Source organism: Salvia hispanica, chromosome 3, assembly GCF_023119035.1.
Source record: "Salvia hispanica cultivar TCC Black 2014 chromosome 3, UniMelb_Shisp_WGS_1.0, whole genome shotgun sequence".
In the NCBI taxonomy this organism is placed as follows: domain Eukaryota; kingdom Viridiplantae; phylum Streptophyta; class Magnoliopsida; order Lamiales; family Lamiaceae; genus Salvia; species Salvia hispanica.
The window spans coordinates 37316848-37333336 of NC_062967.1; the positions used below are offsets into that span (position 1 = coordinate 37316848).

General features: G+C 39.8%; 1 protein-coding gene, 1 long non-coding RNA gene and 2 pseudogenes across 2 annotated transcripts; 3 read left to right on the forward strand and 1 right to left on the reverse strand.

Annotated features, from left to right (window-relative positions):
- Nucleotides 1-2260: 2260 nt before the first annotated feature.
- On the forward strand, nt 2261-4509 carry LOC125210061 (annotated as a pseudogene).
- Nucleotides 4510-9617: 5108 nt separating this feature from the next.
- Nucleotides 9618-11752, forward strand: LOC125212086 (annotated as a pseudogene).
- A 49-nt stretch (nt 11753-11801) lies between these two features.
- Nucleotides 11802-15984, reverse strand: LOC125212088. Its single transcript, XR_007174608.1, has 4 exons — nt 15725-15984; nt 15557-15631; nt 12083-12134; nt 11802-12013 (listed from the first exon to the last, which is right to left on the reverse strand). It is a non-coding gene; the product is annotated as an uncharacterized LOC125212088 (long non-coding RNA).
- LOC125212085 (wall-associated receptor kinase-like 2) lies at nt 12269-15437 on the forward strand. Its single transcript, XM_048112129.1, has 2 exons — nt 12269-12374; nt 13094-15437. Exon 2 carries the CDS (start codon nt 13100-13102, stop codon nt 15236-15238), a length of 2139 nt encoding a protein of 712 aa, XP_047968086.1. The 5' UTR covers nt 12269-12374; nt 13094-13099; the 3' UTR covers nt 15239-15437.
- Nucleotides 15985-16489: the final 505 nt, after the last annotated feature.

A 16489-nucleotide genomic window follows, 5' to 3' on the forward strand; every position in this document is an offset into this window, starting at 1 on the left:
TCTTAGGAGAGCATCCCTTTTCTTTCTCTACTTCCTTACACCAAATCTGGAAAGTCTTGAAGGCATCAGACTTCTCCTTCAATATGTACACCCATGCCTTTCTGGACCAATCATTTATTATAGACATGTAATACTTGCCTCCACCCAAACTCTTGACTGGAGCAGGCCCCCAAAGATCTTAATGTACATAATCTAGAGGTAAGGATGAGGTATGTTTACCGGTAGGAAAGCTGAGCTTCTTAGATTTTCCTAGCAAGCAGTCTTCACAAGGCTGCAACTTCTCATCATGGCCAACATCAATTAATTGCAGTTTGGCCAGAGCCTTGAGGGTACCTTCTGCAGGATGCCCTAATCTTGAGTGCTATTGCACCAGACTTGGTTTAGACGCTAAATGGGATTCACCAAGAACTACTTCGAGCAACCATCTTTACATGCGAATCCTTTGAAATCCTCATCTCACCATTTTCTGAAATGAATGTATATCCTTTTCTCTCCAGAGTTCCTAATGAGATTAAGTTTCTCTTCACTTGTGGTATGTACCTAACTTCAGATAAAATCTTGAATGATCCATCAAAGACTCTTAACATGATATTCCCAATTCCTCTGATGCCACAAGTCTGATTATTACCAAGCAGCATAGATCCTTGTATCTCCTTAAGATCTTGAAACCACTCTTTCACTGGGAACATATGAAAAGAACAACCAGAGTCCATTATCCAAGAAGCCCCTTGACACTAATCCACAACATTCATGACCTCAGGCATTTGATCTGCCTCTTCACTGATCACATTAGTATGAGAATTACCCTCTGCCGCTTGCTTTCTTTACCAGGCATAGCACTCCTTCTTCAAGTGCCCAGGCTTCTTGCAATAGTGACAAGAACGTGTCTCCTTGGATGTAGATGCCTCAGGCTTGGAATCTACATACTTCTTCTTGAATTTTTTCTTGCTAAACCGCTTTACATTCAAAGACTCAGGCAGAGGATCAGATTTCTTAGCTGCATCCTTTTGTAACTCCTTAGCCATTAAAGTTGCATGTACTTCAGCCAAGACAATCGCCTTATCCCTCCCATACAAAATAGCATCTCTCATTTGATCGTAGGAATTAGGGAGAGCATTAAGAACCAAGATTGCCTTGTCATCACTAATTTTGACATCTACAGCTTCAAGATCGTCTATAGATTTAGTGAAATCCTCTAATTGCTCAGAAATAGATTTATCTTCAGAAAAACTATACGAATAAAACCTCCTTTTCATGTAGAGGTGATTAGCCAAGGATTTTGCAAGATAAACTTCATCTAATCTCTTCAATATACCTGCAGCCGTAGTCTCCGATTGAATCTCTCTTAGCACCTTATCTCCCAAACATAGGATGACCGCGCTATGAGCTTTCATCTGCATCTCGTCGCCTGAGCTTTCTCATCCAGAGCCGTGGCCTTCCCTTTCTCATCGGAATCAGCCGCGCTCAAGACTGCAGCCAAACCTTGCTGCACAAGAACCGCACGCATCTTTAATTTCCAAAGACCGTAGTCATTCTTGCCCGTGAATTTCTCTGCTTCCAATCGCGCAGCCATTATTTCAAAACGAAGGTTGATCGGAATTCCCACCGGACGGTGCCAATTGTTGAAGATGAAAGAGTATGACTAAGTTTGTGAGTGAGCGAAAGAGAAGATAAGGGGAAGAACTCTCTTCTTTTATTCAATGAACTCTAGAACTATACAATATCTTGAGAGAAGGATATGACTTGATCATCTAAGATACAAGAGCTACAAAACTAACTTTTATACTAACTCAAAAGATCGAGTGCAAGAGGCTGCACCGAGTTAGTTACAACCATCTTAACAAACAAGATTCCACATAGCTCCTATCATGATCTCATGCGTCGCATCCCCACCACAACACTCCATGAACCCCTGTAGATCCACCATAGCACTCCATGCAGTCGTCCGTAGCTGTGCATGGCCATACTCTCAACAGATTGAATTTTAAATTTATAAATCAGTATAATTATTTATCGCACCCATAATATGAAATTTCCGGATCCGCCACTGCACATAGCACCTTTTTCATTAAATAAAACACATAAGAAATCAATGTTGGGGTTGACACAAAAAACACGCTTTTCACTCTTCTTAATTTGATTTCGAAGTGAACTTCACATTATTAAAGACAACATGAATATACATATCAATCACACACTTATTTCTACTATAATTGTATTAACACTATGATTGTATATTCACCATTGTTTCTAGCAGTCAATGAAGATAGCCTTGGTAATTCTGGTCTTCTCCATCCTATGCATTGCCATAACCTCAACTCTTGCAAGTTCCATGTCGAAGCCCGGTTGTCCAAACAAGTGTGGAAATGTCACCATTCCCTATCCTTTTGGAATTGGTTCCAAATGCAGTGCAAACTCCTCATTCGCAGTTATTTGCAAAAATTTAGCTGGAAACTCCTCAAGAATGGTGCCATTCTTGAGCAACATAAACATGGAAGTAGTGAAAATTTCTATCTACGGTGTGGTTATAGTGAATCTGCCCGTGTCGCCTATTAATTGCTCTGATGGGAAAAGAAGAGAGTCTCTACCTATATCATTCAGAGGAAGTTCATTCACAATCTCAGCACACTACAACACGTTAGTTGTACTAGGCTGCAATACTGCAGTGTGGTTTCGTGAGAATGGAACACAAGTTAGAGGATGCTTGGCTATGTGTTATGATGCTAATGCAACAGATGTGATCAGTTGCAATTGTGTAAATTGCTGCCAAACATCAATTCCAAGACGAGTCCAAGAGTTTGAGTTTACTTACCAAAGTATTCAAGCCAGCAATAGCAGTTTCTGTGGGTATGTTTTTCCTGTTGACAAGAAATGGTTGCAAAATGAGGATTACAAAAGGTATAAAGGCCTTGTGGATGATCTGTTGAATCCATTTGATCCCGAGTTTGGATTTGTGCCATTGGTACTTGAATGGGAATATGGTAATAAGAATGGTGTTTGCTCATCTCCTTCAGATATTATCTATGGAAGAAGTTGAATGGAAATGAATACTTACAGTCATGATCCATTCTACAATGTTTGGGATCAATCTAAATGTAAATTAGTTTTAGATCAATATAAAAATGAGATTAGGTCCTTATTTTATTATCGCGAATATGAGTATGTTTCTTCAAGAAAATACTGCACATGCGGAGGACATGAAGGAAATCCATATATTGTTGATGGATGTAGATATCCAAATACCAATCCATCCCTAAATGGAAATTCAAAACATAATAGTAAAAGATCTCTATCCATCATTAAAACAGCATGTATTGTTATTGGCAGTGTGGTTGGTGGGCTGATCTTGATTACTGCAGCTTGGAAGTTTGGCAAAGCTATTACTGAGACAGTTAAGGCTATCAAGGATAGCCGAAAACACATGTTTTTTAAGAGAAATGGAGGCATTTTGTTGGAACAACAGTTGGCTGCTGTTGAGAATGGCACTGAGAAAACCAGATTGTTTACTTCCGTTGAGTTGGCAAAGGCTACTGATGACTACAATGAGAATCGGGTACTTGGCCGTGGTGGTGAAGGCGTTGTGTATAAAGGGATGTTGGAGGATGGAAGAATCGTGGCAGTGAAGAAGTCGGAGAGGGTTGGCCAAGGTAATGTGGAAGACTTCATTAACGAGGTTGTGATTGTATCACAAATAAACCATAAGAATGTGGTCAAGTTATTGGGGTGTTGTCTGGAAAGTGAAGTTCCTCATCTCGTCTATGAGTTCATCCCCAACGACACTCTTTTCTCTCATATCCATCATCCACACGAGTATTTCCCCTTATTCTGGGAAATGAGGGTGAGAATCGCCAAGCAAGTGGCCGGAGCACTCGCCTACTTGCACTCTGCTGCATCTGTTCCTATCTATCACCGTGATATCAAGTCAACCAACATACTCTTGGATGAGAAATATCAAGCCAAAATATCAGATTTTGGGACGTCAAGATCTATTTCACTTGATCAAACTCACGTTACCACACGAGTGGTAGGCACGTTGGGTACTTGGATCCTGAGTACTTCCAGTCGAGCCATTTCACGGAAAAGATCGACGTTTACAGCTTTGGAGTGGTGCTGGTTGAGCTCCTGACGGGGGAGAAAGCTGTATCGGTTGTTAGAGTTGAAGAAGTGAGGGGTCTGGCCATGCATTTCCTGCATTCAATGGAGCAAGATCAGTTATTCGATATTGTTGATGTGAGGATGCTCAAAGAGGGTAAAAAGGAGGAAATCGAGGCGATGGCTGAAATCGCTAAAAGATGTCTGCATTTGAATGGGAAGGGCAGGCCAACGATGAAGGAAGTTTCGCACCACTTGGACGGAATCAGAGTAGAGATTCCAGAAAACCAGATACAAAGCAATATCTGTGATCCTATTGAAGATATTGATTCTGATGGCTTCTCTTGCATCTCTGAAATTGTTGAATCTTCGTCGTCTGATGAGTCTTGTGGATTAATACTAGCTATGACATGTTGAGCTAGCAAATACTGATTTTCTATATCTTGCAGCTTTTTGGATTTTTGTGTGTGTGTGTTTTACGTTTTTGTGTTATTCATTTATGTGGAGAAAACAATAAATTTTAACTTATGTGTGTAAAATATTATGTGCAGTGTTTATTAATCCATTAAAGAATAAATTTTATTTGTTGCATTATTTCTAAGGAAGTGATTTTCAAAGTTTGTGTTGATTATTGTTAATATCTCATATATATTCTGTGCCACATCGGTTATGTAACATAGTCTAACTTAGTCACTTGTACTATATATATGTTACCTATGTTGAATGATAAAAAAGATACTACTACTTCCTCCACTATGTCTCTTTACTTTACTATTCTACATGGTACCAGAGCGGATTCGAATCCGTCAGGAGGTTAGTCTGCAAAAAAAAAAAAAAAAAAAAAAAAAAAAAAAACGATAATTAGGGTTTCGAAAATTAGGGTTTTTTTCTCTGGCCGCTGCTGCTCTGCTTTTCTACTCCGCGCTATTATCTGCTCCTGCTCCGCTGCCTACAACTAATTTTTTGTTGTTGCTCTGCATTCTCTGCTATTATCTACTGTTACTATCTGCATCTGCAATTATCTGCATGCAACTCAATTATCTGCTCTGCAATCTCTGCAATTATCTGTCTGCTGCTCTGCATAAGATTTGCTCTCGTTTCATCATGTCTGATCTTAGACCGCCTATCGGAACCACCATTAAGCTAAATGGTTCCAACTATATGCTTTGGTCCCGTGCTTTTCTCCTATTTTTGGGATCACAGAAGAAGAAAAGCCATGTTCAAACTGCCCCGCCTGCTACTACAGATGCCAATTACGACACTTGATGTGCTGATGATTGCTCCGTCATGACTTGGATTCTCAATAGCCTAGAACCAGCTATCAGTCAGAATATCATGTGCTTGGATACTGCCAAAGCCATGTGGGATGCTCTACGGGAGATGTTCTTCAATGACAAAAACATCTCTCGGGTATTTGAATTGTATGAGAAACTTTTCTCTCATACTCAGGATACTCAGTCAATGATTACTTCTCTACCCTGAAAGGCCTTGCTGATGAGATTTTGGTTTATCATCCTCTTTCCTGTGATGCCACGACAAGAGCAAAACAATGGGAGGAATTTATGGTAGCAAAATTTTTGTCAGGTCTTAATGCTGATCTCCAGCCACTTCGAGATAGCTTGATGGCAAGTGATACCATTCCAACGTTGTCTAACGCGTTGTCTCGCGTTCTTCGTGTCTCCACTGGGCGTACGGAATCCACCTCTTTTGAGAATTCAGCTATGTCTGCTCGTGGTCGAGGTTCGTATGGTGGACGTGGCCGTGGACAGGGACGTGGCCGAGGTCGAGGAAGAGGGTTTCACGATCGACTATGTGATCATTGTGGTCGTTCGAATCACAAGTCTGATAAATGTTAGAAGAAGTTTGGCAAACCAGATTGGGCTAACAGCACTGAGTTTACTGCGCCAAGTTCTTCATCTACTACTGATGCTTCTACCTCTGTAGCGGCGTTTGCTGTGTCTCCTGTTAAGTCTTGGATGTTGGATTCGGGTGCCTCTACCCATATTACTGGTACAAAATCCCTTTTGACATCTTTTTCTCCATCCTCTCTTCCATCTGTTCGTCTTGCTGATGACAACTATTCGCCAGTAAGCGGCATTGGTGTTGTCAAACCCACTACTCATATCACTCTTGATAATGCCTTGTTTGTCCCAAATTTTCCAGTCAGCTTAATATCTATTGGTCGGCTAACAAAAACACACAATTGTTCGGTCACATTTTATCCTTCAGATTGTATCTTTCATGACCTGCAGACGAAGAGGACGATTGGTGGAGGACATGAGCGTGGCGGTCTGTACTATTTGGATCCTGTTTCACCTGTCTCTCCTAGTGCTCTCTCTGCTGCTGTGTCTCCATATCAGTGGCATTGTCGTCTTGGTCATCCGTCTTCTTCCAGTCTTCGTAGTTTAGTTCCAGTTGCGTCTGCTGATTTTAATTGTGAGTCATGTGAGTTGGGCAAGCACCATCGCACTTCTTTTCCTTCTCGAGTCGATACTCGTAGCTTTGCTGCTTTTGATCTAGTTCATTGTGATGTTTGGGGTCCAAGTAGGATTGAGTCTAGAGGGGGTTTCAAGTATTTTCTAATCCTTGTTGATGATTATTCTCGTATGACATGGTTGTATTTGCTTAAACAAAGAAGTGAAGTCCCTACTGTTCTCAAATCCTTTTATCATGAAATAAAGACACAATATTCTGTTGATTTGCGTATTCTCCGTACTGATAATGCTCTTGAGTTCACACAACAATCTATATCATCTTTTTGTGAATCTCATGGTATAATTCATCAAACCTCTTGCTCTCACACTTCGCAACAAAATGGGGTAGCCGAGCGCAAACATCGTCATGTTTTAGATGTTGCGCGTACTCTTATGTCTCACATGCATGTGCCTAAGTATCTGATGTTGTTCTTACTGCATGCTTCCTTATTAACAGGATGCCATCTAGTGTGTTGCATGGGGATATTCCTTTTTCGTGTCTTCATCCTGATAAACCACTTTTTCATATTCCTCCTCGCATTTTTGGGTGTACTTGTTTTGTTCATGATCTTACTCCTGGGTGTTGGATAAGCTGTCCCATTGCTCTATTAAGTGTGTTTTTCTTGGTTACTCTAGAACCAAAAAGGGATACCGCTGCTTTGACCCTCTTACCAAACGTCATTATATCTCAGATGTCACCTTCCTTGAGTTTCAGTCTTATTTTACTCATCCTCAAACTAAACCAACCAGCCAGTTAATTCATACTCCTTTGTCTGCCCAAACTTTTGTTTCTCCTATGTCTTCTGCTCCTTCTTTACAGGTCTATACACGTCGTCATCGACCTGCAAACAGTACCAAATACGGTCTCATGTTCACTGCCACAGTCATCTTCGCCTCCAGCTCCTGAAGATCCAACTCCTCCTGATGAGTTACCCATAGCTATTCGCAAAGGTAAACGTACTTGTACCACCAAACACCCTGTGTCTAATCATGTTTCATTTACTCGCTTGAGTGCTCCTTTTCATGCCTTTGCTCTTTGCCTTTTGTCTACAGTGATTCCAACTTCTTACCAAGAGGCACTCAAACACCCTTTATGGCGAGCCGCTATGGACGAGGAAATGCGAGCTCTCTTGAGTCGTGGTACTTGAATATTGGTACATGCCCCTAATTCGGTTGATATTGTATCTTGTCGTTGGGTGTTTACCATAAAATTTCTTGCTGATGGTAGTATTGATCGATACAAAGCTCGGCTTGTGGCCAAAGGGTACACACGAACTTACGGTATTGACTACTTTGAGACGTTCTCGCCCACTGCTTGTATGAACTCAATCCGCATTATGTTCTCTTTGGCTGTTAATCTTTCGTGACCTATGTATCAGCTTGATGTAAAGATTGCTTTCTTGTATGGTGATTTGACTCCGACGGTCTTTATGGAGCAACCTCCGGGTTATGTTGCTCAGGGGGATGATGCTACTAAGGTTTGTTGTCTCAAAAAGGCAATTTATGGCCTTAAACAAAGTCTCAATGCGTGGTTTGATAAGTTCAGTTGTGTTCTTGGAACTATTGGTTTCAAGCAATGTAAGTCTGATCATTCGGTCTTTGTGCGACATCAAGCATCGGGCATTTTCATTCTCATTGTTGTATGTTGATGATATACTCATGTCTGGAAGTGATGTTCGTGGAATTGAGGAAACTAAGAAATATTTGCAGCAACATTTTGTTATCAAGGATTTGGGGCGTCCTAAGTATTTCCTGGGAATAGAAATTGCACACGGAGTGTCTCTATCTCAGCAAAAGTATGCTACAGATTTACTGAAAGAAACTGCATTACTTGGAACAAAGCCTGTTGATACTCCTATGGAAGTTGACCCAAGTGTTTGGGATGATAGTGGAGAATTCTCGGAGGATAAAGCTAAGTATAGACGTCTTGTTGGAAAGCTTATCTACTTGACAGTAACAAGGCCAGATATTTCTTTTGCTGTTGGCTTGGTAGTCGGTTTCTAGATAAGCCTAAGCAAGTTCACTGGGATGCAGGGATGCAGCTATTCGAATTCTTCAATATATTAAGAAATCTCCCAGTAAAGGATTGTTATTTAAAAAGAATGGTCATCTAAACATCGAAGGATATTCTGATGCTGATTACGCCGGTTCTAAGTATGATAGAAAGTCTACTTCTGGATATTGCACCTATTTGGGAGGAAACCTGATAACTTGGTGAAGTAAGAAACAACATACTGTTGCGAGATCGTCTGCTGAGGCCGAGTATAGAGCTATGGCTCATACTGCTACTGAGATGATTGGAGTCAAGAATCTACTTGGAGAACTGGGGTTCACTTTTAAAGAACCTTTACCTATGCATTGTGATAATCAAGCTGCAATCTACATTGCTAATAATCCAGTTTTTCATGAGAGGACTAAACATATAGAAGTCGATTGTCATTTCATTCGAGAGTGTTTTGAATCAGACAATTACTACTCCTTTCACTTCATCGGCCAACCAGATTGCTGATATCTTCACAAAACCGTTGCATGTGAAACGTTTTTCTGAACTTTGTACCAAGCTGGACATGATCAATATATATGATCCAGCTTGAGGGGGAGTGTTAATATCTCATATGTATTCTGTCCCACATCAGTTATGTAACATAGCCTAGCTTAGTCTCTTGTACTATATATATGTTACCTATGTTGAATGATAAAAAAGATACTACTACTTCCTCCACTATGTCTCTTTACTTTACTATTCTACAATTATAAACAGTGAGATCGGCAAACAATATCAATGATCAACGAAGTGACCAAAGTCACTCTTTGTCTTTTGCACAACATTCATAATCTGTTTAACTACCAAAATTATTAATTAGTTAGCAGTTAGAGTTCTTGAAATCAACTTCATAACACTGCCAAAAAGAGGTATGTTAACTACTTAACTACTTAACTACTTAATCTGAATATGTTATTGAATTTCTGTATTTCATTTCCATAAAAAGTGTAATATCTATAGATGTATTTAGATGTATACTTGATGAAATAGGCATATTGCAAGAAGGGATGGTGTTTCCCTTAATAGCTCGAGTCATTTCATTCGTATTTCTGAGCTCAACACTGGCGACAGCTGCTTCACTCTCGAAGCCCGGTTGCCAAGAGAAATGTGGCAATCTCACCATTCCGTACCCATTTGGGATAGGCTCTGATTGCAGTGGAAACTCGTCCTTCACAGTTAATTGCACAGGAAATCCCTTAAGGGCTTTCTTGAGCAACATTAACTTGGAAGTAGTAAATATTTCCATGTATGGAGTTGTTACAGTGAATCTACCCGTGTCGCCTATGAACTGCTATGAAGGGCAAAGACGGGAAGCTATACCTACATCGCTCACCGAAAGTCCGTTCCCAGTGTCAGCACAGTACAACGCGCTGACTGTGCTAGGGTGCAAGAATTCAGTGTGGTAGCGCGCTAATGAAACAACGGCTGGAGGGTGCATGCCTATGTGTGATGCTAATACCACTGATTTCAGTTGCAACGGCGTGAACTGCTGCCAAATCTCAATTCCAAGACGAGCCCAACAGCTTGAGTTTACTTACGAAAGCATTCAAGCGAATAATAGTACCTTTTGTGGGTATGTATTTCCCGCTGACAAGGTTTGGCTGGACAATGAGGATTATACGACGTATAAAGGAGTTGTGAGTGATATGCAGAATCCATTTGATAAAGAATTTCGATCCGTGCCTTTGGTGCTTGAGTGGGAATTCGGAAGTGGAGAAAGTATCTCCAATGGTGATTGCAATGTTAGATCAATCTGAATATAATCTTACATCTTCTAGTAGGTTCTGTTTCTGCAACTCTGGATATGAAGGAAATCCATATTTAGTTGAAGGGTGTGAAGTTGTTGATGAATGTATTGATCCATCGTTGAATAATTATGATTGCATATTTGGGAACCGAGAAGAGAATCACAAAACAACATTTCCTGTTATCGTCGTTGGGATTTTCCTCAGTATGCTGATCTTTCTCGCTGCAGCGTGGAGGTTTGGAGAAGCTATCACAGAAGCAATCAAGGCTTTCAAGGCCAGCCGAAAACACATGTTTTTCAAGAGAAATGGAGGTGTTTTGTTGGAACAACAATGGGCTGCAATTGAGAATGGGATGGAGAAAACCATACTGTTTAGTGCTGTTGAGTTGGCAAAAGCTACCGACGATTATAATGAGAATCGAGTACTAGGCCGTGGTGGCGAAGGCGTTGTGTATAAAGGGATATTGGAGGATGGAAGAATCGTGGCAGTGAAGAAGTCAGAGAGGGTGAACCAAGGCGATGACGTGGAAGGCTTCATTAATGTGGTTGTGATTGTATCGCAGATCAATCACAGGAATGTGGTCAAGTTGTTGGGGTGTTGTCTGGAGAGCGAAGTTCCTCGTCTTGTCTACGAGTTCGTCCCAAACGGCACTCTTTTTTCTCACATCCATCATCCACAAGAAGATTTCCCCTTATTTTGGGAAATGAGGGTGAGAATTGCCAAAGAAGTAGCCGGAGCACTCGTGTGCTTGCACTCTGCTGCGTCTATTCCCATTTACCACCGAGACATCAAGTCGACAAACATACTCTTGGATGAGAAGAACCGCGCTAAAATCTCAGATTTTGGGACATCGAGATCAGTTTCCATTGATCAAACTCACGTGACCACGCGAGTAGTAGGGACATTCGGGTACTTGGACCCAGAGTACTTCCAGTCGAGCCAGTTCACAGAAAAGAGCGACGTTTACAGCTTTGGAGTGGTGCTGGTAGAGCTTCTGACAGGGGAGAAAGCTGTGTCTGCTGTTAGAGTTGTGGAAGGAAGGGGTCTGGCCATGCACTTCCTTCTTTCGGTGGAAGAGAATAATTTGTTTGATATTATTGACGCGAGGGTGCTGAGAGAGGGGAGAAGGGAAGAAATCGAGACGATGGCAGAGATTGCTCGAAGATGCCTGCATTTGAATGGGAAGAGCAGGCCAATGATGAAGGAAGTTTCGCATCATTTGGATGGAATTCAGGGGGAGAAGGATGTATGCGATTTCGGTTGTGATGACTTCTCTTCCATCTCAGAATCCATTGATTTGGACAAGATCTTCGTCGAAAGCTGAGCTGCCGCCGTTTGATCAAACTACTTCCGATTCACAGAGAAGGTTATTTTTTTTTTTTTTTGTTCTTGATTTGGTGTGTTTTTCTATTTTGGTATGAACAATAGTGGTATGATTATGAATACAACAGGAAATTACACAAATGTATATTCAAGCAAATTTGGTACATGTTGCTTAAGTTTTAAGCATAAAATTATACATATAGAGAGAGTAAAAATACTTAAATACTAGTGAGAGGTTGAATTTGCCAAGTTGAAAGCTGACCTTATGCAGTTTCTATGGCAGAATGGACGTCCAGGCCTTCTATCGAGCATGCGGCGAGCAGCAGCATAGCCTATTTATTACAGAGCGAATTTCAATCAAGAATTCGTCGTCAAATCAGAAACAGATAACAGGACATTACCTAAAGTCTTTTCCAATTCACTTCAAAGTCGTCTTCTGTCTCTTTCCAGAATCTACTTCACATCAAAATTCAACGCGGTTATTTTAGTTGACCTCAATTACTAATTTGGAGTTTATTGAATGATAAAATTGTCTTTTTTGTGCTATTTATTTTAGTCTTCTCCTTATTTTTTCAAAGTAAGCGTAAAACACGCTCTAATTCAGTCGTTCTCTCCCTAGTAATTGAAGCTTTTACAAGTTAGTATCCAGCTGAGGTGCAAGGACAAAGCTATCTTAAGCCCAACTTGAAGAAGGTACATAAATATGAATAATTAATTGATCCTTTAATTCATTACTAATTGCAATTATATGTTGTTTTTCCCTTCCTTGTTCTAACTTTGTAATTATGACCTTTGTGTTCTAGTCTAAGGTGGAATGAACTTATTCAGTTTGAGCTACTTTTTGTGTTTAAAGAAGATTAATTATATCTGGGAATTGAGTTATAGATGTCTAATTTAGAGTGGTTTCTTTAATCACAAATTATACACAATAAGTTCAATTTATCCCCCTAAAATTAGTACTCCCTCAATTCTTCTATAGTTGAGGCACTTTTTTTTGGGCATGGAGTTTAAAAGGAAGAAATAATTGAGAGAATAAAATAGGAAAATAAATAAAGTAAAAATAATATAGTAGTAGAGAATATATCATATATGGGAATGACTCAAGTATAAAAGAAGTTTCCGAAATTTAAAAAAAAATGACTTAACTATGAATACAACTTTATTTAAACTGCTACCAATATTAGCGATCGATTCCTCACAGCTAAATGTTTATTTAATCGAACAACATTAATAATTTATGGAATCAGATATTAAGTAAATAAACTAAAATGGAAAATATAAATTAAGAGAAAATAATTACAAGACCATTCAAAACATTACTCCTAAATGGGATTAGAATGCTTTTCTTTCTTGAAACTCTGTTTTAGATAGTTTCATTAACATAATGATCATATACTCATCACTCTTTCCAGCAAGCAATGAAGCTAGCCTTGGTAATTCTGGTCTTTTCCACCCTATGCTTAGCCATAACCCCAACTCTTGCGATTTCTATGTCGAAGCCCGGTTGTCCAGAAATGTGTGGAGATATCACCATTCCCTACCCTTTTGGAATTGGTTCCGAATGCAGTGCAAACTCCTCATTCACAGTTGTTTGCAAAAGTTCAGCTGGAAACTCCTCAAGAATGGTGCCATTCTTGAGCAGTATAAATATGGAAGTAGTGAAAGTTTCACTGTGTGGTGTGGTTATAGTGAATCTGCCCGTGTCGCCTATAAACTGCTCTGAAGGAAGGCAAACAAGAGAGTCTATACCTATATCACTCAAAGGAAGTCCGTTAACAGTCTCAGCACGCTATAACACGTTTTTTGTACTAGGCTGCAAGGCTGCTGTGTGGTTTCATGATGATGGAACACAAGTTGGAGGATGCTTGGGTAGGTGTGATGATGCTAATTCTACAGGTGTGACCCGTTGCGATGGCGTAAATTGCTGTCAAACACCAATTCCAAGACGAGGCCAAGAGTTTCAGTTTACTTACCAAATTATTCAAACCAGCAACAGCAGTTTCTGTGGGTATGTTTTTCTTGTTGACACTAATTGGTGGGTAGCTGAGGATTACAGAAGGCAAAAAGGCCTTTTGGATGATCGGTCGAATCCATTTGATCACGAGTTTAGATTTGTGCCCTTGGCACTTGAGTGGGAATTTGATAGAAAAGATGGTTATTGCTTATCTCCGAATTCTGATTATCGATGTCCTCTTGATCCGTATGAATACGAAACGTACTTGGATTATTCTGGATCCAACTTATATCAATCTTCAGCAAAATACTGCACATGTGGAGGACATGAAGGAAATCCATATATACGTGATGGATGTCCTCGTCATCCTTATGTTCTTCCTGTTAACCATAAGAGTGAAAGATCTCTATCCATCATTAAAATAATTTTCATTGTTATTGGCAGTGTCGTTGGTGGGTTGATTTTGCTAGCTGCAGCTTGGAAGTTTGGCAAAGCTGTTACAGAGACAGTTAAGACTATCAAGGCTAGCCGAAAACACATGTTTTTTAAGAGAAATGGAGGCATTTTGTTGGAGCAACAGTTGGCTGCTGTTGAGAATGACATTGAGAAAACCAGATTGTTTACTTCCGTTGAGTTGGCCAAAGCTACTGATGATTATAATGAGAATCGAGTACTTGGCCGTGGTGGTGAAGGGGTTGTGTATAAAGGGATGTTAGAAGATGGAAGAATCGTGGCAGTGAAGAAGTCGGAGAGGGTGAACCAAGGTGACGATGTGGAAGGCTTCATTAACGAGGTTGTGATTGTATCGCAGATCAATCACAGGAATGTGGTCAAGTTGTTGGGGTGTTGTCTGGAGAGCGAAGTTCCTCGTCTTGTGTACGAGTTCGTCCCCAATGGCACTCTATTCTCTCACATCCATCATCCACATGAAGATTTCCCCTTATTCTGGGAAATGAGGGTGAGAATTGCCAAGCAAGTGGCTGGAGCTCTCGCCTACTTGCACTCTGCTGCATCTGTTCCTATCTATCACCGTGACATCAAGTCAACCAACATACTCTTGGATGAAAAATATCGTGCCAAACTATCAGATTTTGGGACGTCAAGATCAATTTCTCTTGATCAAACTCACGTTACCACACGAGTGGTAGGAACGTTCGGGTACTTAGATCCAGAGTATTTCCAATCTAGCCATTTCACAGAAAAGAGCGATGTTTACAGCTTTGGTGTGGTACTGGTTGAGCTTCTGACGGGGGAGAAAGCTGTATCGGCTGTTAGAGTTGAAGAAGGAAGGGGTCTGGCCATGCATTTCCTGCATTCCATGGAGCAAGATCAGTTATTCGACATTGTTGATGCAAGAGTGCTCAAAGAGGGCAAAAAGGAGGAAATCGAGGCGATGGCTGAAATCGCTAAAAGATGTCTGTATTTGAATGGGAAGGGAAGACCAACAATGAAGGATGTTTCGCACCACTTGGAAGGAATCAAAGTAGAGAATCCTGAAAACCAGATTCAAGGCAGTGGCTGTGATCATGTTGAAGATGTTCACTCTGATGGCCTCTCTTCCATCTCAGAAATCATTGAATGTTCGTCGTTTGATGAGTCTTGAAGAATACTACTATTGAATGTTGAAGACTTGAAGTAGTAATTTCATCCTGAGCAAGCAACCTATGATTTTCGGATTCTGTGTGTATGTGTGTGTTTAATACACTATTTAACTTATGTGTGTAACATAATATGTGCAATGTTTATCATTAGAGACGATTAATTTTATTGCCTAGAAATTTCTAAGTGAGTGATTTCCAAAGCTTGTGTAGATTACAGAGTCACTATTAGTCTTTTCTACAAAAAAAATGACAAAATTGCAATGAATCCAAAAAAAATGATACGCATTCTATCCAGGAAAAGTAAAGAATAAGCTAAGTACCTTATATTGCAGTTAGTAAGCATATCAAACTATTCAAGGATCCATTGTTCTCGCAGCGTACTGTCTCCCGTTCACCTGCGATGACTCATGTAAGCTTAAATTACAGAGAGAGAGAGAGATAGTATAAGTATTAGTGTGAGATTTGAATTTGTCAACTGAAATTTGCACCTGAACGATGAACAAAATGGCTGTTCAAGCCTTTTGTCGAGCAGGTGGCGTACACCGGCATAGATTATTATCTCAGAGTCCATCGATTTGGATAAGAACCGCTTCATATTCATATTGACCTTAAAGCTGAACTGCCCTTTGTTTCATCAGCCTTCAAAAGCTCAGGAACTACCGTTGTTTGAGGCCAATCTTCAGTAGTTTAAAGAATTGTATGGCTTTGTCATCATATCTATGAAGATTTTGAGTAAGTCTCATTTATCGTTAAGTAATTATAAAGAATTTTACTCCCTCGGTCCTAAGAAGTGGAACTCATATCTCACTAATTTTTTAACTCATATTTTTGTATTTCTTAAAATTCATACCGAGTCAAGTGTAGACTCCTATTATTGGACGGAGGTTGTAAAATTAAAGTAGTAGTAATAGTAATTTTTTATATTATTGGACGGATGTAAAATTAAGTAGTAGTAGTAGTAAATTTTTAAAGTTTAAGCCAAAATTGTAAACAACTAATTCAACTTTAAAACTACTTCATCCGTTCCATGCTAATAGTATAGTATTCTTTTTTTTTTTTTTGGACGTTCCAGCTTAATAGACTCATTTTTATGTTTGTCAAAAAGCAATACACACTTTGTGTCATACTTTATCATCTCTCTTGTTATATTCACTCTTCATCTCTCTTATTTTATTTCCTTCATTTTATATATATTAAATATCTAGTATATCTTTAATCTTCATAATAAAAAAAATGGTCTTTATTATAATTTA

Excerpts from the sequence above, each read along its gene's own strand:
- LOC125212085 (XM_048112129.1), top strand. The coding sequence starts at position 13,100 with ATGAAGCTAGCCTTGGTAATTCTGGTCTTTTCCACCCTATGCTTAGCC.